The sequence below is a fragment of the Nelumbo lutea genome, chromosome 1 (assembly GCF_056320005.1).
Source record: "Nelumbo lutea isolate HS-2025 chromosome 1, American lotus-T2T, whole genome shotgun sequence".
Classification (NCBI taxonomy): domain Eukaryota; kingdom Viridiplantae; phylum Streptophyta; class Magnoliopsida; order Proteales; family Nelumbonaceae; genus Nelumbo; species Nelumbo lutea.
The window spans coordinates 69,499,810-69,525,030 of NC_142684.1; the positions used below are offsets into that span (position 1 = coordinate 69,499,810).

Here is a 25,221-nt window from a genome sequence, read left to right on the forward strand (position 1 = left end):
CACCTTTTATAAACTTCTCGGTCCCTCTTACATCATATGAATGTTCCCAAACACTTTTGGAGTGATTCTATACTTTCATCTAGCTTCCTTATTAACCACATGCCCATGTCTACCCTTGAAGGTTAGTTTCCATTCTCTGTTTTATTTCCCACGTTGTCTCCTTTTCCCTTTACTCCCAGAGTTTTTGGATGTGTATTTTGTTCATAATCTTGGGCCTGGAATGGACAAGTTAGATGCTCGATCCACTAAGTGTATCTTCCTTCGCTATTCCAGTACTCAAAAAGGGTATAAGTGTTATAATCCTAGTTCCCGGCATTCTTTTGTGTGTCCTGATATTACATTCTTTGAGTCTGTTCCTTTTTTCTCCGGGTTGGATGTTTCTTATCCTCCATCATCTCCTCTTCTAGTTCCAGTTGAGGAACATGTTCCTCTTGTTCTAGTTGTGACCAAGTCTTTACCTCTAGTGCAACTACCTGCAGAACAACCACCTATCCGGCAAGTGTATACACATCGTCAAGTACCGGTCCTCCTCCAGCTTCGTCACCGTCGAAAAATCCGGCAATTGTTACCACCCCAGTCTCATCCCCCGTTTCTGACCTTGATCACCCTATTTCTTTACGGAAAGGTAAACGCAGTTGCACTCTTCACCCCATTTCCAATTATGTTTCGGTACCTCACCTTTCGACTTCCCATCGCCAGTTTGTTTCTATGTTATCCTCTGTCTTTGTTCCCAAGGATGTCCAGGAAGTTCTCACATTTCCAGGGTGGTGCCAAGGAATGGAAGAACTCTCGACCCTGACTCATACTCATACGCGGGACCTCACCACTCTTCCACCTGGTAAGCATGTTGTGGTTTGTAAGTGGGTGTACACTGTTAAATACTTGCCTGATGGGAGTGTTGAATAGTTGAGAGCTCAGTTAGTTGTCAAAGGTTATTACAATTGTATGGTATCGATTACACAGATGCCTTCTCTCTGGTTGCCAAAATTGGGTCTGTTCGTGTTCTGATCTCTCTCTTGCTGCTATGTTTGATTGGCCCTTTTTTCCGCTTGACACCAAGAATGCCTTTTTACATGGTAATCTCCTTGAGGAAGTGTACATGGAGCAACCACCAGGGTTTGTTGCTTAGGGGGAGGGTGATAAGGTGTGCAGACTAAAGAAGTGGTGAAGAAGTTTGGTAGATTTAGTGAAGTATGTTGCTATTTATGGACTTAAACAATCTCCCCATGCATGGTTTGGTAGATTCAGTGAAGTGGTGAAGTTTGGAATGAAACAGTGTTAGGTTGACCATTCTGTATTCAACTATGAATCCAATGTTGGGAAGATCCTATTGGTGGTATATGTAGATGATATTGTTATCACAGGCAGTGACAGACTAGGGATTGACAGATTGAAGACTTACTTGCATGATCACTTCCAGACAAAGGATCTTGGCAAATTAAGATACTTCCTAGGGATAGAGGTAGCAAGGTCAAAAAATGGTATTAATCTATGCCAAAGGAAATATGCCCTTGATCTGCTAGAGGAAATGGGGTTGCTAGGTGCCAAACCAGCTGAAACACCCATGGAACCAAATGTTAAGTTGAGTAGTGATGCAGGTGAGGAGTTTGAAGATCCGAGAAGGTACAGAAGGTTGGTAGGTAAGCTAAATTACTTAACCATCACTCGACCTGATGTCTCATTTGCAGTTAGTGTAGTGAGTCAGTTTATGCAGAATCCTCGAATTCCACATTGGGAGGCGGTTCTAAGGATTGTGCAATATTTGAAGGGAGCTCCAGGTCATGGTTTGTTATATAAGAGTGGAGGAAGTCTTGAGATAGAGAGATACACGGACGCTGATTGGGCCAGTTCCATATTTGACAGAAGGTCCACTACAGGGTATTGCACTTTTCTTGGTGGGAACTTAGTGACATGGAAAAGTAAGAAGCAGACAGTGGTAGCAAGAAGCAGTGCAGAGGCCGAATATAGAGCCATGGCACACACAACATGTGAACTAGTGTGGTTGAAGCATCTCTTAGAGGAAATGTGGTACTCGATTGACACGATTATGAAGCTATATTGTGATAATCAAGTTGCAATTCATATCTTCTCTAATATAGTGTTTCATGAAAGAACGAAGCATATAGAAGTTGATTGCTACTTTGTACGTGAGAAGGTGCTTAATGGAGTGATAAGTACAACATATATGAACATGGGGAATCAATGGGCAGATCTGTTTACCAAATGATTGAATCGGGGAAGAGTGGACTACATATGTAACAAGCTGGGACTATATGACATATACTCACCAACTTCAGGGGGAGTGTTAGAGTCGGCTGTAGAAGGGTAGTATAGGCTTTTTACTTTAAGTTATATGTTAATTGTACTGATGAGTAGATATTAAGTTAGCTGATGTGGCTCTCACTTAAGTGAGGGTATAAGAGTAATTCTGGTTTGTCTAGAAAAGTATAAATAAAGGCTGGCCGACTAGAGAAGTAGATTTTTCTCTCTAGTTCGACTGGAACAGTTTTCTTCTTCTTATCTGAAATCGTACGGACCCTATATCTGAATTTTAACACATCACAACAAAGAAGTTTTAGAATATTTAAACTTGAAGATGCAATCATGGCAATTTTCTTCTAGCCTACTCTTTAAAGGTTAAATTTTCTATGTTTTTTAAGGAATTATGGCCATTCTAGTGATAGAGTGTCAGTCCACGACAGATTGTCCTTCTTTCCTGGGTTTATTGTGGAATTGTCTTTTGGTTTGTTTAGCTGAGGTAGAAACAATAGAGCATTATTAGAGTTATTTTAGGATTTAGACTCATTATTTGGGTGCTCCTATGGGTTACTTATGGGTTTTCCTTAGTTTTGAAATAATTAGAAGTTATTTTGAGTTTGTTTCCTAGCTAAATTTGGAGTTTCTAAAAGAAGATCCAGGCTCCTATATTGAACCTATAAATAGAATTATCTATTGAAATTTTGAATGTGAAATTTGATGGGATTAAAATTGTCTTCCAAAGCTGCCTATGTGTGAGAGTGTGATTTTCTTATCTCTTTTTATCTCTAAAGGTGCAATGTTTCTTCTTTTTTTGGTCTCTTCATTATTTATATCTGAATATCATTCTCTCATAATTCAGATGATAAGATCTTTAATTTCCATCTTCTTCCCACCATATGAAGATTGCAGGACTTTTTTCCTCCCATTGTACATGGAATTTCAAAATGTTTTCTTGGCAATGAAATTTAGATGATCCATCATAGATATATTTCTCATTAGAAATTAGTAGGCCCCAATATATACCAAGTGTACCAATCTTTGGTCTCTTTCAAGATTCTAAAGGCTCAGTTTGGGAAGAGTACAAATAGAAATATGTACAGTACAAATACGAGGTTTAGAAATACCATATACAAGATTTTGCACTGTACATATCTGTATATGCACTCTTCCCAAACTGAGCCAAAAGTTCAAGATCTTATATGCAATACTTCAATTTTTTTAAAGCATGCTATGATTTTCTTAATCAGATAATGGAAGGCCACCATTTTGATCATTTTATCTATCAGACAACCTTGAAAGAAGAAATAAATTATAACTTACGCTTTAAGGTTTTAATCTCATCCCATGTAAGGTTGAATGTAAAAATTCCTGGGTTTGGCTGAATTTGTTGAATGGTAGTGAGGCGAGAGAGAAAATTTGTTTGAATAACATTTGTGTTGTCCATAAGATTTATAGAGCCCAAACATATGGGAACCCCATCTTGTGTCATTTGAACAGCACAGTCAATAACATCAGCACCATCATCAAAAGCTTGCATATATGCAATATCCGTAGAACCAGGGTAGATTCCACTAGCTCCATTGTATGAGATAATAAGTGGTACTGAAAGGAAAACAAAATAAGTAGATAAGCTGGGGCTTATATTGTGCTTTTGACTTATGTATAAGTTATGACTTCTAATTCACCAACTAAAATCTGAAAGAAAGACTCATATGATGCAGAAAGAAGTTAATATATAACTGGCATCATACCTTTTCCAGAACTGTTTGTGCTTACATGAGCAAAGCAATCTGTGGAGTAGTTGGGAGAAATTAATATCCTGAAGAAAAGAGCTTCTTGAAGAAACAACTTTATCAAGCTAAACAAGCCATATAGATGAAATGGACAAATAACAGAATTTATCAATGTTAAATGATACATATAGATTACGTGTAAATTGTAATTAAGGTTAGTTTACCTTTTATTCAGTTATTCTAATAAAACCAATTAGCATATAAGCCAAAGGAATTGGATCTGTCTTTCTACATGATTGAGGATTAACTTTATTGCTGAAATCATACAAATCAATCGAGTCCTTTGATTGAACTACCACCATAAGTCAAGTTGTAATGCCCTGAACAATTAATGACTAGAAGGATACTGAAGTGCAACTGCTTACTGGTATATACAATTTATCTTGTTGTTCTGCCTTGTGTGGCAATTTCATATGTTTACAACAAAATTTTCATGCTCAACTCATTATGAGCTTTATGCCTTTTCTTCGGGAGGGAAGTTCTGCAAATGCTTACCATTGCACAGTTTTTTTCATTTTTGGTTTTCCATTTGAATCAAACTTTCTATTTCTTAGAATAATTTCAATATTTTTGTGGCACAACTTTCTAATATTAGGTTTCCCCATTATTGATCTGACAGTGGTATGCACTATCTCCTATGTTTTAGGTTGGTTTGATTATTGATTCCTACAGTGTTTTAGAGGCAGGCCTAAGCTCACAGGCAAGGCTCTCTTTTGTGGGGAGTCTCACCTGTCTTGTTGCTATGTATTGAGGAATTATCCTTGAGTTTGATGTCTGAATTTACTATATTGGTAGGTTGTAACTATAATATCTGTCTCTATCTCAGCCCTCTAACACTGTTTTATTAGATATATTTGAGTAATTACAAGGAGGCCCTTTGACAGGATGGGCCCAAAATAACAAGAAGAATAAACAACCTATGGGCCATTCGGCCCATCTTCTCTACACTCCCCCTCAAGCTGAGCATAGATGTCAATCATGCCAAGCTTGCTGGTATCATGCTAAAGTTTTGCCTTGGGAATGCCTTTGGTAAGAAAATCTGCCAACTGTCCTTCAGATGTGATGAAAGGAAGACACACTTCACCCGAAGAGACTTTCTTTGGGAGATAATTTCAGAGAGCAAGTCAAGAACATACTTTCTTTGGAAGATAAGAATCCCATCCTTGGATCGAGCCACTTCTATGCCAAGAAAGTATCTCAATTCCCCCAAATCTTTAATCTCAAACTCTTTATGGAGAAAAGATTTTAGATCTTGAATTCCTGAGGCATCATTACCCATCTACATACACAATGAGGTATACTACCAGAGGTCCATTACTCTTCACAAAAAGAGTATGATCGGACTGTATCTGCACATAACCAAAGTTAACAAGTGTTGTTCTAAATCTCTCAAACCATGCTCTAGGGGACTGTTTTAGTCCATAAAGAGATTTCTTCAGCCTGCATACCTTCCCTCTTATATCAGTTCCATACATCTCTGGAGGAAGAGACACGTAAACCTCCTCATGTAATTCACCATTAAGAAATGCATTCTTCACATCCAATTGATAAAGGGGCCAGTCAAAGTGAGCAGCTAAAGATAGAAGAACCCTCACAGATGTCATCTTGGCAACAGGTGCAAAAGTCTCTAAATAATCAATCCCATATGTCTGTGTATAGCCTTTTGCAACCAGCCTGTCCTTGTACCTTTCAATGGTGCCATCAGCTCTGTATTTGATAGTAAAGACCCACTTGCAACCAGCAGGATCCTTCCCTTCAGGCAAATCCATTGTTAGACAGTTTTGTATGCCCTTAGCTTCAATCAGAATGATGTACTTTATGAGTTTATTGTAAATGAATAAAAGTGCATATTTGATTAATGTTCCCTTGTTTTGTTTCTGTGTAATACCCTTAAACTGGACACTTAATGAGACTCGTGTTAGTTTAGAATGTTCACAGCCAGTGGGTCGGTCTGGGGAGACCTATCCTGACAAGGCTGACACTGTGGTGCCACCAAGTCGGTTGGGGTGGCTTGTCTCAGCTACCGGGGTGAGACCCTAGGCACATACAGTGTGGGATATTGAATCTTTGAACTGGACCAGATTTCCAGTATTGCCCTGGACCTTGGAGATTGATGGGCAATACTAGAAATTTACACCCGACCGCTAGACTCGATTATGATACTGCACTAGACGTCGGATTGGACTGTCTTTGATGTACCAATCAGTGAGATCCTTAGCGGGGGTCAAAACCTGGGTATGTTGGGACAATCTGAGAATTCATCTGAGTGGGTGATCATAGTGACAGGATCAGCCCCTTTGTCGGACAAAGGTAATGATCGGGGATGCACTCTCACTGTTGGAAACCAAGACTGTCGGCAGCCGATATCAACCGTTGAGATTTGTTTTGCAAAATATATTTTATATGAGATATAAAAGTATATATATTATGGTTTCTAAATATTTTGCAAAAGGGTTTTAATTCCCGGGATCAATATAAGTGGAGAGTGCAACGCTGTTCCATGCAGTCGAGGGAGAGGTCTTCTCTTGTCGAGCAGTGTATGATCATTAAGGGCTGAGAGGTTAAGTGTAAGACCATTGAGGATAATACCTGATGGGCTAATCTTGCATCTGCCCACAATCCCTGGGTGTTACAAGGTGGCTTGGCCTAGGGACCACTTAGGGTAAGTGTTGGGCCCATAGAGCCCATTCGATGGGTTTCAGGGGGTGCACTGTCTTTAACAGTGTATTAAACCAGGCCTTGTAACAAAGGCTGGGCCGAACCCATGTGGCTGATGTGTAGATCAATGCTTGGGTCCCACGCCATACAAGGAAGCCCAATTGGGCAGCAGTTAGGAAGGTTAAGTGAGCGCATAAGCTTAATGGGCCTAAAAGCTCATTTCGAACTGGGCTATTTATTTAGTTAATTAAAGGGGCGAATTCTGAGATGAATTAGCAGATAGGATAGGGTCTTAATCCTATCCACTCAGAGATTCCAGTGCATCAGACCATATGACCAGCCTGTCTAATCTCTTCTACTCATACACCTTCTCTCTAGCAAAGAGAAAATATCCCTTGCTGATGGGTCTCTTGCTCCCATCTCTGGTAAAGGAGATATAAAAACCTCTGACACCCTTTATTTATCCTTTGTCCTTCATGTCCCTAAACTTAACACAAACCTTTTATCTGTTAGCAGCCTAACTAAATCCATGAATTGCAGCATAACCTTTTTTCCCACTCATTGTGTTTTTCAGGACTTGCAATCTCAAAGGATGATTGGGAGTGGCCATGAGGCGAACAGAATATACTTGTTGGACACTCAAGATCGAGCTTTGGGACCACCTCATGGAGTTGCCTTAGAGTCAGTTTTGTCAGAGTCTGTTAACAAGTCTTGTTATGTCACTTTCGGTTTGGTCATTTGTCATTTTCTACTTTGAGTCATTTGTTTCCAGATATGTTTAAGGGAGTGTCTTTATCGAGTCTTCATTGTGATTTGTGTGAACTAGCAAAGCATTGTAGACATTCTTATTCAATAAGCAATAAAAGATCTCTTTCTCCTTTCCATATTGTTCACTCTGACGAGTGGGGGCCATATCATTTGCCAACTATGGGGGGTTACAGGTACTTTATCCTTTTTATTGATGACTACTCTCGTTACACTTGGATTTATCTCATGAAATCCAGGGATGAAGTACCAGCTATTGTGCAAAAATTTCATGAACTCATCCTCATCCAGTTTAACACTCGTATCAAAATATTCCGTTCTGATAATGAAATCCAGGGATTTATCTCATCAAAGGCACAAGTTTGAACCTAAGGCTCATAAATGTGTTTTTCTAGAATATGCTTCCACACAGAAGGGATATTGCTGTTTCGATCCAGTTCGTGGCACCCGCTTTGTATCTCAGGATGTCACCTTTGCTAAGTTGCCTCCTTTCTTTAGCATTTCTCCTGAGGAGGAGAAATCTGAAGAGCCCTTTGCTATGTCTCCAGTTGTTCCTCTTCCCATTTGTCTTGAGTCCTATCATGAAGTGTCTACTTCTCCCACTGGACCTACATCCAATATTCCTGTTCCTCATCCTCCTCCACCTCATTCTCCTATAATTCCCCCTCCTCCTATTCTCCAAAGGTGGTACCAAAGGCAAAGATTCAAACATGGGAAGGTTGTTTCCACTCCTATAGAAAAGCCTCTTGCTCCTCCCATCATTACTGAGGTAACAGGTCAGCCTTCTTCTGACCCATCTACAGCTTTCCCAGACCTTGACCTTCCTATTGCTCTCCGCAAGGGCAAGCGGAAGTGTACAATCCATTGTATCTCCAAACACCTGTCTTACAGCCTTCTCTCTCCTTCCTACTACTCTTTTCTTGCATTTGTTTCTTCCCATGTGATACCCAGGTCCGTACCGGAAGCCTTATCTCAACCTGAATGGAGGGATGCTATGATGGCTGAACTGGATGCTTTGCATAAGAACCATAACTGGGATATTGTTGACTTGCCTAAAGGGAAGGAACCAGTGGGTTGTAAATGAGTGTTTACCATTAAATATCACTCTGATGGCTCTATTGAGAGGTTTAAGGCAAGGCTGGTTGCTAAGGGCTACACTCAAATGTATGGCATTGACTATCTTGAGACATTTGCTCCTGTAGCTAAGATGACCTCAGTCAGGGTTTTGTTATCTCTAGTTGCTACTTTTGACTGGCCCCTACACCAGTTTGATGTTAAAAATGCCTTCTTGAATGGAGACCTGCATGAAGATGTCTATATGTCTTTGCCTCCAGGGGTGTATGGGAAGGAAATGCAAGGCAAGGTGTGTAAACTGTAGAAATCTATTTATGGTCTCAAAAAGTCTCCTCGGCCTTGGTTTGAGAGGTTTAGGGCTGCTCTTGTCTCCTTTGGCTACACACAAACTCAACCCGATCATACCCTGTTCTTGAAGAGAAATGGCTCTTTGGTGACCTTGATAGTTTATGTTGATGATATTGTGGTCACGGGTAATGACACTCAAGAGGTCAGTAAACTAAAAAGATTTCTCAACTCTGAATTTGAGATCAAGGATTTGGGAGATCTTCGGTATTTTTTGGGCATTGAAGTTACTAGATCTAAGGATGGTATCTTCATTTCTCAGCGTAAATATGTCCTTGACCTCCTTGCTAAGACTGGTAAACTTGGAGCTAAACCAATCTCCACTCCTATTGATCCTAATCATAAGCTTTCTGCTACAGATAGTGAGCTTTTATCTGATAAGGGGGTGTTTCAGAGATTGCTTGGGAAGTTGTTATATCTTTGCATGACTCGGCCAGATATTTCCTATGCAGTAAGTGTTATTAGTCAATTTATGCATTCTCCTAGAGATACTCATTTAGCTGCTGTAGAAAGGGTTCTGTGTTACTTGAAAGGTACTCCAGGGAAAGGTATTCTATTTGCTAAACATGGACACATGAAGCTGGAAGCTTTCACTGATGCTGATTGGGTAGGATGTATTGATGATAGGTGATCCACCTCAGGCTACTGTGCTCTAGTCGCTAGGAACATTGTGTCATGGAGTAACAAACAGTCTATAGTTGCTAGATCCTCAGCTGAAGCAGAATACATGGCAATGGCACATGGTGTGTCAAAATTACTGTGGCTATGATCCCTTTTAGAAGAATTGAGGGTTGACTACGAGAAGCCAATGATGTTCTACTGTGACAACCAAGCAACTATCAACATTGCACATAATCCTGTTCAGCATGACAAAACTAAGCACATTGAGGTTGATAGACATTTTATAAGGGAAAGAGTTTCCTCAGGAGAAGTTTGTTTGCCATTCATCACATCAGACGAGCAGTTGGCTGATATCTTGACCAAGGGAGTTCCAAGAGGAAAAATGACACACTATATAAGCAAGCTGGGCATGATTGACATCTATGCTCAGCTTGAGGGGGAATGTAAAGAGACTAGGCCGAATGGGTCCTAGTATCTTCTCTTGTAATATCTTTTCTTTTATTGTTGGCTAATGGACCTCTCTTAATGGGCCTGTTATTTCTTTTTGTTTAATCTCTTAATGTTACTGCCTAGCTGGCCGCCCACTTAAGGGCACACTTGTCATTACTTTAATTTTAATTCTTAATAAAAAAAAAAAAGATTAGAAGGGAAAGGGAAGATAATTTGAATCTTCTTCTTCTTCCTTCTCTTTTCGCCATCTTCTTCTCTTGTGTTGCTGCTCTTACTTCTCTTCCTTTTTTTTTTCTTCTAATCTTCAAATTTACACCTAATATTTGAGGACTGATTTACATCTGTGAGACATTTGTTTAAAGCTACAGCCCAGAGTAGAGCATTTATCTTTGAAGGGACTACCTAGTTCCAGACTTTGTCTGCAGGAAACTCAGCTTGAGGACCAGTTGCTAATTTTCTAGAAAAGGAACTAACAGAGAAAACTCCATCACTACTTCAACTCCAGTTCCATGTGTCCTCCTCCAGTAAATCCAGATTGTGATTAGACAACAGCTCCAAGAGATTAGAAACCAATTCTATTTCCCAGTCCTGAAAATATCTCCTGAAAGAAGGGCACCAAATCTGTAAATTGTCTTGAACCTCACAGAAGTTAGCCATCAGGGCATCTTGATTCTCTGCAATCTGAAAAAGCTGAGGGAATAACTCTGCTAAAGGCAAGTTGCTGCACCATATATCTTTCCAGAAACTTACCCTATGTCCATTTCCCAATTTCATCAAAAGGCCCCTACTTATCAGAGGGAATATCTCCATGATTTTCCTTCCAAATAGAGCAACCCAATGAGGTAACAGAAATGGTTTTCACCCAATCACCCCTATCTGTGTTGAATTTGGCTGCAATTAAGCTTCTCCACCAGCTATCTCTCTCTTTGCCAAATCTCCAGATCCACTTCCCCAGAAGAGCTTTATTAAAGACTCTCATTTTCCTGACCCCTAGGCCACCCTTTTGTTTAGGGGCACAAACCTGGTCCCAGCTAACCAAATGAATCTTCTTCTCTTCTTCCCACCCTCTCCACAAGAAAACCTTCTGCAGCTTTTCCACTTTTTGGGCCACTTTCCTTGGCATTGGGAAAAGAGACAGGAAGTAGGAGGGCAGACTTGATAAGGAGATTTTTAACAGTGTAATCCTGCCTCCTAAGGAGAGGTATTTTGACTTCCAAGAAGCCAACTTCTTTTCTAACCTCTCCAGAACCGGTTCCCACACTACTGAAGTACATCTAGCTCCCAGGGGGATCCCCAGATAAATGGTTGGCAGGAAGCCAACTTGACAGGCCAACATTTCAGCTAAGTCATCTATATTCTCTATTTTTCCCACAGGAATTAATTTGATTTTAGACCAATTGACTTTCAGCCCTGTAACTATCTCAAACCAACAAAGGACCCCAAAAAGCACTTCCAACTGATTTCGATCAGCATCAATGAAACAGAGGGTATCATCAGCAACCCCCCCCCCCCCCGGAGTGGTTTCAAATCCTTGCCACATACCTTCACTTCCAACCTTATTCATAAAGGCTGTTAATAACTCCATTACACAAATGAAGCAGAGAGGAGAGAGGGGGTCACCTTGCTGGAGACCTCTAGAGTTCTTGAAAAAGCCAGTCGATTGTCCCTTTACCAGGACTGAAAATTTAGGAGAATCCAGTACAGGCAAGGCGCATTTTGGGGTATGCACCTCACCCAGGTGTTCTTTGTCTCCATTTTAGTTCATCCCTATAGGATAGCTTGTCAAGAATCAGCTTAGCTTCAAGCCTCTCTTTCCTCTCTTCTTCTGAAATAGAGCCAACCTCTTCATCCAAGTCAATTTCTGTAATTAAATTCAGATAGTCCCTTTTTTCTGATTCCAACTGTTCTTTAAAACCTTGCTTCCAAGATTTTAGGAAGTTAAGTTTCTTAGCAAGGATATGAGAGCTGGAACCCAGAAAATCAGTACAGGCGAGGCGCAATTTACTTTTGTTCTTTGTCTCCATTTTAGTTCATCCCTATAGGATAGCTTGTCAAGAATCAGCTTAGCTTCAAGCCTCTCTTTCCTCTCTTCTTCTGAAATAGAGCCAACCTCTTCAGCCAAGTCAATTTCTGTAATTAAATTCAGATAGTCCCTTTTTTCTGATTCCAACTGTTCTTTAAAACCTTGCTTCCAAGATTTTAGGAAGTTAAGTTTCTTAGCAAGGATATGAGAGCTGGAACCCAGAAAATCAGAATCTGACCACACCGAAGATAATATAAGTTTGAGATTTGCCTTTGACAAAATGTGTATTTCTTCTTGTCTCTCTTCTCATTCCAAACCCTTTCTTTCTCTTATTTCTTTCTTCTATTTATTTCTTTTACTTCTGTCCATTCTCAGATATGAATATCTTTTTCCCATAACTCGGATTTTTAATTCCCCTCTTTACGCACCACTAAATTCTAGTTGAACTTGTCTCCTCCTGTCATAAATAAATGGGTTAACCTATAACTACTTATAATAATGACACGTATAGCATACAACCAAGAAATATAGAAGATTTTTCTTGCTAGTATTCTGAGAGGAGTTAGATCTTGTTCTTTTTTCTTTTCCCGTTTTTATGGGAGAGGATCTAGATCAAACAGATCCAACATTGACTTGGCTGACAACAAATAATATTCTAGAAAAATCTTTAATTAAACCTCAACACATAACAGAGATATATTACTTGTTTGGTGGTGACAATTATGTGAATAGACTTTTTGTGTATCCTTTCACTTTGTAATTTTCTTAGTATTCTTTTTTTTATATGCTTAATACAATTTTCCTTTTCATTCAATAAAAGGATTAAAGAAATAATGACAAGGAGAAACAATAATTAGTGATTATAAACTCTGAGGAAAGTCTCCAATTTGTCTTTCTGTTTAGAAGCCCACCATTATTTCTCCTGGTCCTTAACAAAGTTCCTACCTACCATCTCTAGGTTGTCAACTGAATCAACTCCAGATTTTCATATGGGAATAGCTTCCCATGGCTTTTGGATTTTTTATTGACAAAAATACCCCTTCTTTTGAAATTGGTCCCTCTCTATTATGACGGTGGAAAATGGAATTTGAATACTACTGTTCAGTTCATTCTATTCCCCTTTATTATGTCCTATATTAAAAGTATTAATTCCCATTCACTCTCATTAAATCCTATATTTAAGGAATCTTTTTTCCTCAACATTAAGTTCCATTAATTAAATCCATGAACAATAAATTTAAGTATAAAAAACTATATTTTAAAACTGGCCTAAAAATGAAACCAGTATTTTTAGGTGATGGGTAAGCAATTCAACCTTGGGTCAAATAAGTCAACCCATGGTGCTATAATTGTTGAGAATGTGCATTTGTCTTAGGGGTATTGTTTCCCTTTCTTATAATTTGTATTTTGGGCGCCCTTATAAGGACATGACTAATTTTTTGACTTAGTATATAATGAAATATTAAGGGTGTAAATAGTAACACCCTATTCTCTCCCGTAACTCTTGACAACTTGGTATCAAAGCGGGAAGAAGTCCTGGACTAGGTTCCTCTACCAACTCCCAAACTCAAGAAGACCTGATGTCAAACCACCGCTGGATGACGTCAACAGTCGGTACAAGTACTAGCGGCAACCCTTGAATCTGATCTACTCTGGTGCGCCCTGATTTTAGGGTTATTTTGGTATGGTTCTTATCTTCATCTGATGTGTCTATGATTTTTCCCAGATTTTACAATCAGAAAATACAAAAAAAAATGGTTTGATGTTTGGATTTTTCTTCCTTGTCTGGGTTTGATGCATGCTTGAAACTTGTTGGTTTTGGTTTATCTGGCATCGCTAAAGGTATGGGAAGTGGTTCCACATTTTTATGACCTCTAAGCTTTCTCTAGGAGGTCTTTCTTCCCTCATATATTGCCGCTAGGTCAGTCTTGGGCCTCCCATTGGATTCCAGCCGAGTGTTTCCCATCTTTTGTGGGTCTTGTGTGTGTCGGTTAGTTGTTGGAGTGTTGTAGAACTGTTAAAAGGCCTACCCAACTCAAATGGATGTGCCTAAGGAGTTTTAAACTTTTTCTGGAGTGCATCTGGGTAATGTCGATGTCTCCAGTGGAATGATAACCACTATAAACTTGATGGAACCAACTTCCTAGAGTGGTCTCAATCATCCAAGCTTACTATCAGAGGTAGGGGTAAGCTGGGATTTATTACTGGTAGAGAGAAAAAGCCAGACTGATGACCCCAAACTTGCTAGATGGGAATAGGATAATTCCTTGGTTATGTCATGGCTGGTGTGTTCAATGCAGCCACATCTTGCCCGCAATTATATGTGTTATGTTTGTGCCTTGAATTCTTTGTGGCGACCCGCTTCATGAATCCACTCCGAATTAATTTGAGAAAAACTCGAAGGCAAATTTTCATAGTGGTTTATGGTGGATGCGTAGGGCTTGAGCAGTATGGACCTGACCCATATTCATCTTATAGGTCCGAACTGAATACGAAGAGTTATGTATTTCGGGGTGTTTCTCTCTTGTACACAAAGTCTAAGTCTTGTGAGAGACGAGTGAGACATTGGTGTATTTGGGGCTTAGGGTTTTCTGTGAGAGCACGACTCTGTATTTCTTCTCCATTACCTACTTCATAGTGGATTTTTGTTCCTCCCTCGCCCATGGACGTAGACTATAAGCTGAACCATGTAAATCTATGTGTTCTTTGTGCTTGTTTCTCTTTATTTCTGTTTTACTTTCATTTTGAGTGCCATTTCGAATCTGTTTTCTTGGGTTTTTCCGCAACAATATGTTCCTCTCCGCTGCCAAGGATATTTTGGATTGTGTTACAGCCACATATTCTCAAGCAAAAAATACAGCTTGAGTCTACCAACTCCGAAGAGAAGCTTGTAATATGCGTAAAGGGGAGAGGACTGTAGCCATGAACTTCTCTTCTTTGCAACCTCTATGGAAAGAAATGGACCATTTAGAGAACTTGGAATGGAAGAACCCTGAAGATGATAAATAGTATCGGAAGTATGTTGAGAAGAACCGAGTGTTTGACTTCTTGGCTGGCTTGAATGGTGAGTATGATTTTACTCAACAACATATTTTGAGTGTAGATATTGTTTCCCTTGCTACTGTATACTCCTTAATGCAGGGAGAGGAGAGTAGAAGGGTTACTATGATGCAGACCCCAATGATGGATCATTTTGCCTACATGTCTTCAAGGTTCAAGCTGAATACAAACAGATAGGGTACTAATGAAAAGCATGATGACATGTTATGTGATTACTGCAAGAGGCCGAGACATACGAAGGATAGGTGTTGGAAATTGAATCCACATTTGAAGCCTAACAAGTTTAAAACTACAAAGAAGTGTAATGCTCAACTTGCTACTGTTGGAGCTGATTACCCTCCTAATGTATAGGCTCTCACACACGATTCCTCTAATGTGATGGGGAAGCTCAAGATTCTATTGATTTAACTTGAGAAGTCCGGGGCCTTTGCCTCTAATAGTTTCAGTAATCCTTCTAGTGCTTTTGCAAAAATAGGTACTGCACTTACTTTTCAATCTTCTCCTACTAGCTCCTGGATTGTGGACTCTAGAGCTAGTGCACATATGACTGGTGCTTCCCACTTCACCTCTTATAAATTGGCTCTAGGGGAAGGAAAAATCATTGTAGTTGATGGATCTCAGACCCCAATCTTTGGTCTGGAGGAGGTTAAGCTTACTCGTGATCTTTCCCTGAGCTCTGTCCTTCATGTTCCCCAATTGTACAAGAATCTTTTTTCTGTTAGCACTCTTACCAAACCCCATAACTGTTCAGTGAACTTTTTCCCTTCTCATTGTGTTTTGTAGGACCTAAGAACGGGAAGGACAATTGGAACTGGACATGAATCTAATGGAGTTTACCATTTTGGTCAACTCTTTGAGCAAGGATTACTATGCTAGACTGAGTCATGTCAAGATGAAAATTTGAGTCTTTTGAAGTTGTGGCATTGTCGCCTCGGTCATGTGTCTTTTAAGTCCATTAAATTTGTTTCCAAACTTATGAGTTTGGATATGCAATGTGAAGTTTGTCATCTCTCAAAACAATGTAGAACTACATATCCTACAAGTAATAGAAGGAGAGATGTTGCTTTCAACTTGATACAGACTGATGTTTGGGGCCCATACTCTCTTCCAAGTATGGGTGACTATAAATATTTTATATTGTTCATTGATGATTACTCTAGATATATTTGGCTTTATCTAATGAAGAGTAGAGATGGGGTCCCTTCCATTGTCCAAAACTTCTTCAAGATGGTGGAAACACAATTTGAAAGGCACATCAAGATAATAAGGTCTGACAATGCTAAGAAGTATTTTGAAAAGCATCTGTGATTATTTCTTGAAGGAAAGGGACCAATTCATCAAAGCTCATGTTTTTATACTCTGCAAAAGAAAGGTGTAGCAGAAAGAAAAAATAAACATGTTGTTGAGGTGGCAAGAGGCCTTCTCTTCCAGATGAATGTACCAACTCGATTCTGGGGAGGTGCAGTTGAAGCAACAGTGTATCTCACTAATAGACTTCCTTCACGATCCCTTTCTTTTCAATACCCTCATCAACTTTTGTTTCCTAAGGATCACATTTTCAGCCTACCTCTCAAGAGTTTTTGGTTGTAGTTGCTTTGTTCATGACATGAGTCCTTCTCGCCTGAAACTTGACCCTAAATCTATCAAATGCATATTTTTGGGCTACTCTCCAGTCCAAAAGGGGTGGGTACAAGTGCTTTGATCCCCATACTGGCCAAAGTTATGTATCTAAGGATGCTACATCCCTTGAGTCTACTCCATATTTTCAATCCACTCGTCCTTTTCTTTAGGGGGAGAGTGTTTGTGAAGATCAGACTCCTTTTTGTTTCCCTATTCCTACCTCCATGGACATTCCTAGTTCGTCTTCCCCTTGTCGTAACAGTGTTCATGCTCCTCCTCCTCCTCCTCCTCCTCCCCCTGTTCCTCTCCAACAATCCTAGCAATAGTTGTTTATAAGGCACAAAAGGAAGGATACTCCTGAAGCTGAATGTCCACAACAATCTAATCACCTGGTTCTAGGTAACCCTGAAAGCAACCTTGAACTTCCTTCTCCTACTGTTATTTAGCCTTGTTGGAATAATGTTAGAATAACTTAGATGCAGTTGTTAGGGCCTGTTTGTCTAATTAAAGTGTTTTTTTTTCGTTTTTTATTTCTGTTAGGTTTGTTATTGTACTCAGGGGCACAAGGGTCTTTTCCCTTGTTATTTCTGCCGCCCTATATATATTAAATAAACACTTGCGCCGCCAGTACTGTTGCATTGCAAACTCTCTCTTTTCTCTTCTCTTCTCTTCTCTTCTCTCCTCTTTCACCTATCTCTGGCCGGCTACACTGCCAAGATGGTATCAGAGCAGGAATACTGATTAAAAGAGAGCAGACCGATCAACCCTACTAGGTTGATCAATCTTCTCTTGACAGTAACATGCTAGCAGAAAGGAAATCTGGTTCTGGACTACAGAATAGCTACGACTGGTACAGTTCTTCCTCTATTTTTCTCCTCTTTACTCTCCTTGATCATGGGCCGAGTGAAAACCCTATGAATCTGGGGCGGCTGAATGCTATCGAACCTGTGTAACCCTAGTTGTCTTGGATCGTGTGATTGTGTTAAGACAACTGTAGGTCAATGCTGACCTGTCCTCTCAATGGTTTGAGTTGACTATAAGCAAGAAGGATCTCTCTGCTGATTAGTGGCTGTTAGCCATTCTAGAATTCTGATAGGCAGGTCTGAAACTGTCGAATATTACCTCAGTTTTGCCCAGAATTTGGTACGGTTTGTGCACAATCGGGTTGGTAAACCCTAGTGTGTGGGTGTGAACTGAGTGGAGCATTGCTTTGTGGAGTAAGGAGGGGTCCTAAATCCGGTGTGTGGGACTGAGTAACTGCTTGACCATGTCGACTGAGAATTCTGCTACTTCAGAAATCTCAGGGAGCCACAATGGAGTGAGTGGGGGAATGGATATGAGCTTTCCCATGGTTGTCATTCCCTTTGATGGTCTGAATTACCTTGAGTGGTCTAGGGGGATAAAACTCTACATCACTGCTAGGGGGCGAATAGGATACATCAATGGGAGAGTAAAGGAACCGAAGTATGGAAGTGCTGAGCATGATAGGTGGGACCAAGAGAACAGTATGGTGATGTCTTGGCTCTTGGTTTCAATGCTGCCACAAGTAAGGAAGACCTTTATGTGGGCTGAAACTGCTTGTGAGATATGGGAACAAGCGAAGTCCACTTATTCAGAACAGAGACACTATGCCAAGATATATCAACTACAAGCAGAATCTTCTACTTGCAAGCAAGGGGAAAGGAGTCTCTCGATGTACTATTCTGATTTGACATCAATATGGAAAGAACTTGATCACTATCAGAATGTGAATTGGAAGTGTGATGAAGATGCAAAAGCCTATAAGTCACTTGTATCAAAGCAACGCGTGTTTGCCTTTCTCCTAGGGCCGAATCAGTCATATGAGTCCATCAGGGTACAGATCTTGGGTAGTAAAGACTTGCCATCAGTCCAGGAGGTGTATGCCTTGGTGCTGTCAGAAGAAAGCAGAAGAAGTGTGATGAATGGTGTAGAAGGGGAGTCAGTTGCCCTAGCGGTCCGGGGAAATTCAGATACAAATGTCGGAGGTGGTTTTAAAAGGGGTGACACTCAGAAACAAACAGAAGATAAAAGCAAGCTTTGGTGCACTCACTGCCAGAAGACACGACACACTAAAGATACATGCTGGGATCTCCATGGAAAACCTAAATGGGCACAGGATTTGGGTAAGAAGTCAGCACCGGATCAGGGCAAGAAACCAGGCCAACAGAATCAAAGAAGGTATAACTCAGCTAATCTGGCTTCGACAGAGACTAGTCCTTCCGTAACTCAGGAGAGACATCCCGGTTCTGACCCTAAGGAAGATATTATTAATTCCTTCCGTGAACATTTGGAATTGTATGGTAGGACTCTCCGCCATGTGGATTCTGGGCCTACTCCTTCTACCTCATTTGCGTCTACATCTAGTAATGCCACAGCCTTCCATGTGTCATCTCATACTACTGATTCACCTTGGATTATTGACTCCGGAGCCTCAAATCACATGACCGGTAAGTCAAATTTGTTCCAGACATATAACCTTCTCTCTAGGAGAGATAAGGTAAGATTGGCTGATGGTTCTTTTTCTACCATAGCTGGTCGAGGCACCATATCTCTCCCACTTTGCCTTACTCTTCCAAATGTCCTGCATGTTCCGAAATTACCTATTAATTTGTTGTCCATTAGTAGTATTACTCACTCTTTGAACTGCTCAGTCACCTTTTTTCCATCTTCATGTGTGTTTCAGGATTTGACCTCGGGGAAGACGATTGGTAGAGGAAGCATGGTGGATGGTCTCTACGTGTTGGAGAATAATGCTGGTCTAGTGGCGACCAAGTCCACAAGTTCGGCGAGTGAGAGTTAGGCCTATTTATGGCATAGTCGTTTAGGTCATCTTTCTTTTGAATCGTTAAAAGTTATGTTCCCAACGATTTTTGAGTCCTTGTCAGTGAGTCAGTTACAGTGTCAAACTTGTCAGTTGAGTAAGCATTGTAGAAGCTCTTTACCTTTAAGAAATAAAAGATCTGAATTTCCATTTCATTTTGTTTATTCTGATGTTTGGGGCCCTATTACTCTACCTACTGCGGCTGGCTATAAGTATTTTGTTACGTTGATTGATGATTATTCTCGATACACTTGGGTTTATCCTATGCGATCTCGAGATGAAGTGCCACAAATTGTGAAAGATTTCCAACGCATGGTGTTCACTCTGTTCCAAACGGAAATTCATATTTTCCAGTCGAACAATGCAAAGGAATATTTCCATAGTGATCTCACGAAGTTCTTTGCTTCGAGTGGGTCACTTCAGCGAAGCTCTTGTGCCAGGACACCCTAACAAAATGGTGTGGCTGAACGAAAAAATCGTCATCTACTCGAAGTTGTTCGTGGCTTGTTGATTCATATGAATGTGCCGAAACAGTTCTGGATGGATGCAGTATTGTGTGCGACATATATCATCAATCGAATGCCCTCTCGGCTACTAGAGTATAAGGCCCCACATCAGCTCTTGTTCCCTACAGCCCCGCTGTCCACCATTCCGATGCGTGTCTTTGGGTGTCGTTGTTTTGTCCACAACCTATCACTACTCGTGGTAAACTTGACCCTCGGGCTATTCCTCGTGTTTTTCTTGGTTACCCCTCATCTCAAAAGGGGTATCGTTGCTATGATCCCATTGCCCGTAAGTACTATGTTTCCACTGATGTCTCATTCTTTGAAAGTCAACCATTCTTCTCGGTTTCTCCTCAAGGGGAGAGTAGGGTTGAGGAGAAACAGGCGACGACTCAGATTCAGCTACCTCCTTTACCCGATCCTCCTCCGTTCCGGGTTTTCCATCGCCGTCATAAGAGCCAGCAAAGTTCAAGGGCCGTGGAGCCGGACACTATGCAACCAACATCATCGGATTCACCCAGTGATCTTAATATTCCTATTGCTAAGAGAAAGGGTGTTAGATTTTGTACCACTAATCATCCTATCTCTAACTTTGTGTCCTATGAGCATGTTTCACCCTCGTACCGTGCCTTCCTCTCCTCTGTGGACAGTGTTCCCATCCCTAAGACCGTGGCAGAAGCTTTGTCAAAACCTGAATGGACAGATGCAATGCAGGAAGAAATTGATGCCTTACATAAAAATGGTACGTGGGAGTTGGTAGATCTTCCTGAGGGGAAGGAACCAGTGGGGTGCAAGTGGGTGTTCACAGTGAAACACAAAGCTGATGGAACTATTGAAAGGTACAAGGCTAGACTGGTAGCAAGAGGCTTCACACAGGTATATGGAGTGGACTATGCAGAGACTTTTGCCCCTGTAGCGAAAATGAACTCCATCCGGATTCTCCTTTCCTTGGCAGCAAATCTTGACTGGGATCTTCACCAATTGGACATCAAGAATGCCTTCTTGAATGGTGACTTGGAAGAGGAGGTGTACATGACCCAACCCCCAGGGTTCTGTGCCAGAGGCAGTGAACAAAAGGTGTGCAAGTTGAAAAAGTCCCTATATGGATTGAAATAATCACCTCGGGCTTGGTTTAGTAAGTTCCATGTAGCAGTCCAACAAATGGGATTCAAACAATGCCAATCAATTATACCTTGTTTGTAAAAAGAGGTGAAGGTAAAATTGCAGCTCTTATTGTGTATGTGGATGACATAGTGATCACAGGAGATTGGGAAGCTGAAATCCAGAGACTAAAAAAATTCTTAGCCACTAAATTTGAGGTGAAGGATCTAGGCCCCTTACGATACTTCCTTGGAATTGAAGTTGCCCGCTCTCACAAGGGCATCTTTATTTCCCAACGGAAGTATGTACTAGATCTACTAGAAGATACAGGCAAGTTGGGGGTAAAACCATCTGATTCACCTATTGAACCTAATCACCATCTGGGAGACAGTCAGGGAGAGTTTTTGAAAGATGTAAAGATGTTCCAAAGACTTGTGGGGAGACTTTTGTATTTGTCTATGACCAGGCCTGATATTGCCTATGCAGTGGGTGTCCTTAGTCAATTCATGCACAGCCCGATGACAATTCACTTTGAGGCTACAGAGAGGATCTTGAAATATCTCAAGAAGTTTCCTGGGGCTGGTTTGTTGTTCCAGAAACACAGTCACTTAAAAGTGGAAGTATATACTGATGCAGATTGGGCAGGAGCAATCAATGACCAAAAGTCCACCAGTGGTTATTGTGCCTTTGTAGGAGGAAACCTTGTCACATGGAGAAGCAAAAAACAAAGTGTGGTGGCTAGATCTAGTGCTGAAGCAGAATATAGAGCAATGGCTCATGGGGTTGCGGAAATCATGTGGATAAGAAATCTGTTAGGTGAACTGGGTTTTGCAGTAAACAATCCTACTTCACTCTACTGTGACAATAAAGCAGCCATCAATATTGCTGCTAATCCAGTTCTGCATGATAGGACGAAACATATTGAAGTGGACAAACATTTTATCAGAGAGAAACTTGAAAGTGGAGAAGTGTGCACACCATATGTCAACTTGGAAGAGCAACTTGCAGATATCTTCACCAAAGGTCTTCATCATGTGTGGCACAAAGATTTGTGTGACAAGTTGGGCATGATTGACATCTATGCTCCAACTTGAGGGGGAGTGTTGGAATAATGTTAGAATAACTTAGTTGCAGTTGTTAGGGCCTGTTTGTCTAACTAAAGTGTTTTTTTATTTCGTTTTTTATTTCTGTTATGTCTGTTATTGTACTCAGAGGCACAAGGGTCTTTTCCCTTGTTATTTCTGTCGCCCTATATATATTAAATAAACACTGGCGCCACCAGTACTGTTGCATTGCAAACTCTCTCTTTTCTCTTCTCTTCTCTTCTCTCCTCTTTCACCTATCTCTGGCCGGCTACACTGCCAAGAAGCCTGATGTGTCACAATCTGACCTTGACCTTTCCATTGCAATTAGAAAAGGAAAAAGGAAATGCACTGCCTACCTCATCACTAACTATGTTTCTTATGATGCTCTTTCATATCATGCCTATGTTACTGCTATCTCCTTTGTTTCTACTCCTCATAATGTTTTAGATGCAGTGCAGTCACCTTAGTGGAAGAATGCTATGAACCAAGAGATAGAAGCTCTCTTAAAAAACCACACCTGGGAGCCTGTTCCTCTTCTTTAAGGCAAAGTCCCAGTGGGCTGCAAGTGGGTGTATACCATTAAACATCGAGCTGATGGATCAATTGAAAAATACAAAGCTAGGTTGGTGGCAAAAGGATACATCCAAACATATGGGATTGACTATCAAGAGACATTTGCTCTTGTAGCCAACATGAACTCTATTCGAGTTATTATGTCTCGTTGCTCATTATTCATTAACTCTATATCAGATGGATGTGAAGAATGCCTTCCTAAATGGAGATCTTCAGGTGGAGGTAAAGGGTAATCTTACCTAATAGTGAAGGGAAGGTTTGTCGTTTAAGAAAATCTCTTTATGGGCTTAAACAGTCCCCTAGAGATATTCTCATAATTGAGTTTACACAATCACAAGCAGACCATACTTTGTTTATAAGAAGAGTTAATGGCCTACCCACCTTGTCAATAGTGTATGTGGATGATATTGTTGTCACTGGAGATGATCACTCTGGGATAAACCAACTAAAGTCATTCCTTGCTTCTGAATTTGAAATGGCAAGGTCAAAGGGAGGGATATTCGTTTCACAAAGGAAGCATGTCCTTGATCTCCTTCATGAGGTTGGGAATTTGGGGTGTAAGCCAGTTGAAACTCCTATTGACCCCAATCATAAACTGAGTGTTGATGTTGGAGATATTCTTCCAAACAAGGGTTTCTACCAAAGGGTTGTTGGTCAGCTTCTTTACCTATGCCTGACTCAACCTGATATATCCTATGTTGTTAGCATAGTAAGTTGATATATGCACAGTCCTAGAACTTCACATATGCAGGTTGTCGATAGGATTCTTGCCTACCTAAAGGGGTGTCCAAGTAAAGGAATGTTGTACTCTAAGTCTCTAACCAGGGACATCTCAAGGTCAAGCCTTATACTGGTGCTGATTGGACAAGTTCTATAGATGATAGAAATTCAACCTCTAGTTATTGCACCTTGGTAGGAGGTAATGTTGTGTCTTAGAAAAACAAAAAACAATGTTGTTGACCAATCTAGTGCTGAAGCTGAATATAGAACTATGGCTCATGGTGTATCAAAGTTGTTATGGTTGAAGTCTTTGTTATCAGAGATTGGGATCCAAGCTAAAACCCCAATGATGCTACACTGTGATATCAAGTTGCCATAAACGTTGCTCATAACCCTATTCAATATGATCGCATAAAGCATATTGAAGCTGGCAGACACTTCATTAGATAAAAGATGGCTAATGGAGAAATATGTATGCTTTTTGTGAGGTCAGAGAACCAACTTGCTAATTGCCTCACTAAGGGTCTCAACAAGCCAAAACTTGATAGAAACTTGAGCAAGCTGGGCATGATAGATATCTATGCTCAACTTGAGGGGGAGTGTTGAGAATGTGCATTTGTCTTAGGGGTATTGTTGTGTCCTTCCTTGTTATTTTTATTTTGGCCGCCCTTATAGGGGCATGACTAATTTTTTGACTTAGTATATAATGAAATATTAAGGGTGTGAACAGTAACGCCCTATTCTCTCCCATAACTCTTCTTCTTCCTACACTCGACGACTATAATTAAATATTAAAATTTTAAACTAGACAAAATTTAAAACTGATCGAAAGATGAAACTATTATCCTATCTAGGTGGTAGGTCAATGGTCAACCTAAAAGATCAAATAGGTTAACCTGTGATGTCATAATTAAAAAATAAGTATTTGAAAAATATATAGAAACATAAAATATGACAAAATACATAATTTTTATAGAAAAAAAATTGAGCACATATCAAGTGTTATATATTCATCGTGTTAAACAAAAGTACAAAGAATAAGATATGTTTTTACAAATGATGAAAATGAATACAAAATTTAAAATCAACTTAAAAGCAAAACAATTTTTCCATTGATATGGTAGGTAAGTAGTTCAACTATCTAGGCCAAATGGGTTAGCCATGATGTCCAAATAAATAATAAAATTTTAAATAGGTAGAAACACAATAAGATGTAAAAGATAAAGAAATTTTGTAGAAAAGTATGGCCATATCTCTAATATTATAAAATATATATATATATATATATATTCATCATACTAAAAACAAAAGGTGATAAATAAAATTTGGTTTTATTATTGATGTAAATGGAATACAAAAATTAAGAAAAAAAATAGAATTAATGTCTAACCCATAACCCCTTTACCATGTCAAACAGTTCATTGGTTTAATTAGCTAGGTCACCATGTTGTTATCTAAGTCAGTGTTTTTTCACTAGCATGTAACTTGGTGGTAAATTGATCCAAAATCTTAGCCAAGTGATAGGTCAACTAATACAACCAATTGATATGACTACAAGATAAAAAAACAAGTGTTCTAAAAATTGATTAGAACTGCATTTCCCTCTTAGTCAAACAAGTCAGATTATGATGTCATAAATTAAATAATAAAAATAGAAAATAGAAAATATTATAAATCTTATAGAAATTTGAGCATGCCTTTAATATTCTATAGTCATCATATTAAGCAA

The 25,221-nt window shown here is 39.9% G+C and overlaps 1 protein-coding gene across 1 annotated transcript in view; it reads right to left on the minus strand.

Moving 5' to 3' along the window:
• Positions 1 to 25,221, minus strand: part of LOC148875152 (glycerophosphodiester phosphodiesterase GDPDL3-like) — a 118,886-nt gene that overhangs the window by 39,089 nt on the left and 54,576 nt on the right. Inside the window, exons 5-6 of the mRNA XM_088964210.1 lie at positions 4,011 to 4,049; positions 3,580 to 3,861 (exon numbers count right to left, since the gene is read on the minus strand). Of these exons, the coding sequence (XP_088820336.1) occupies positions 3,580 to 3,861; positions 4,011 to 4,049 (321 nt within the window). The remainder of the gene's footprint in view (positions 1 to 3,579; positions 3,862 to 4,010; positions 4,050 to 25,221) is intronic.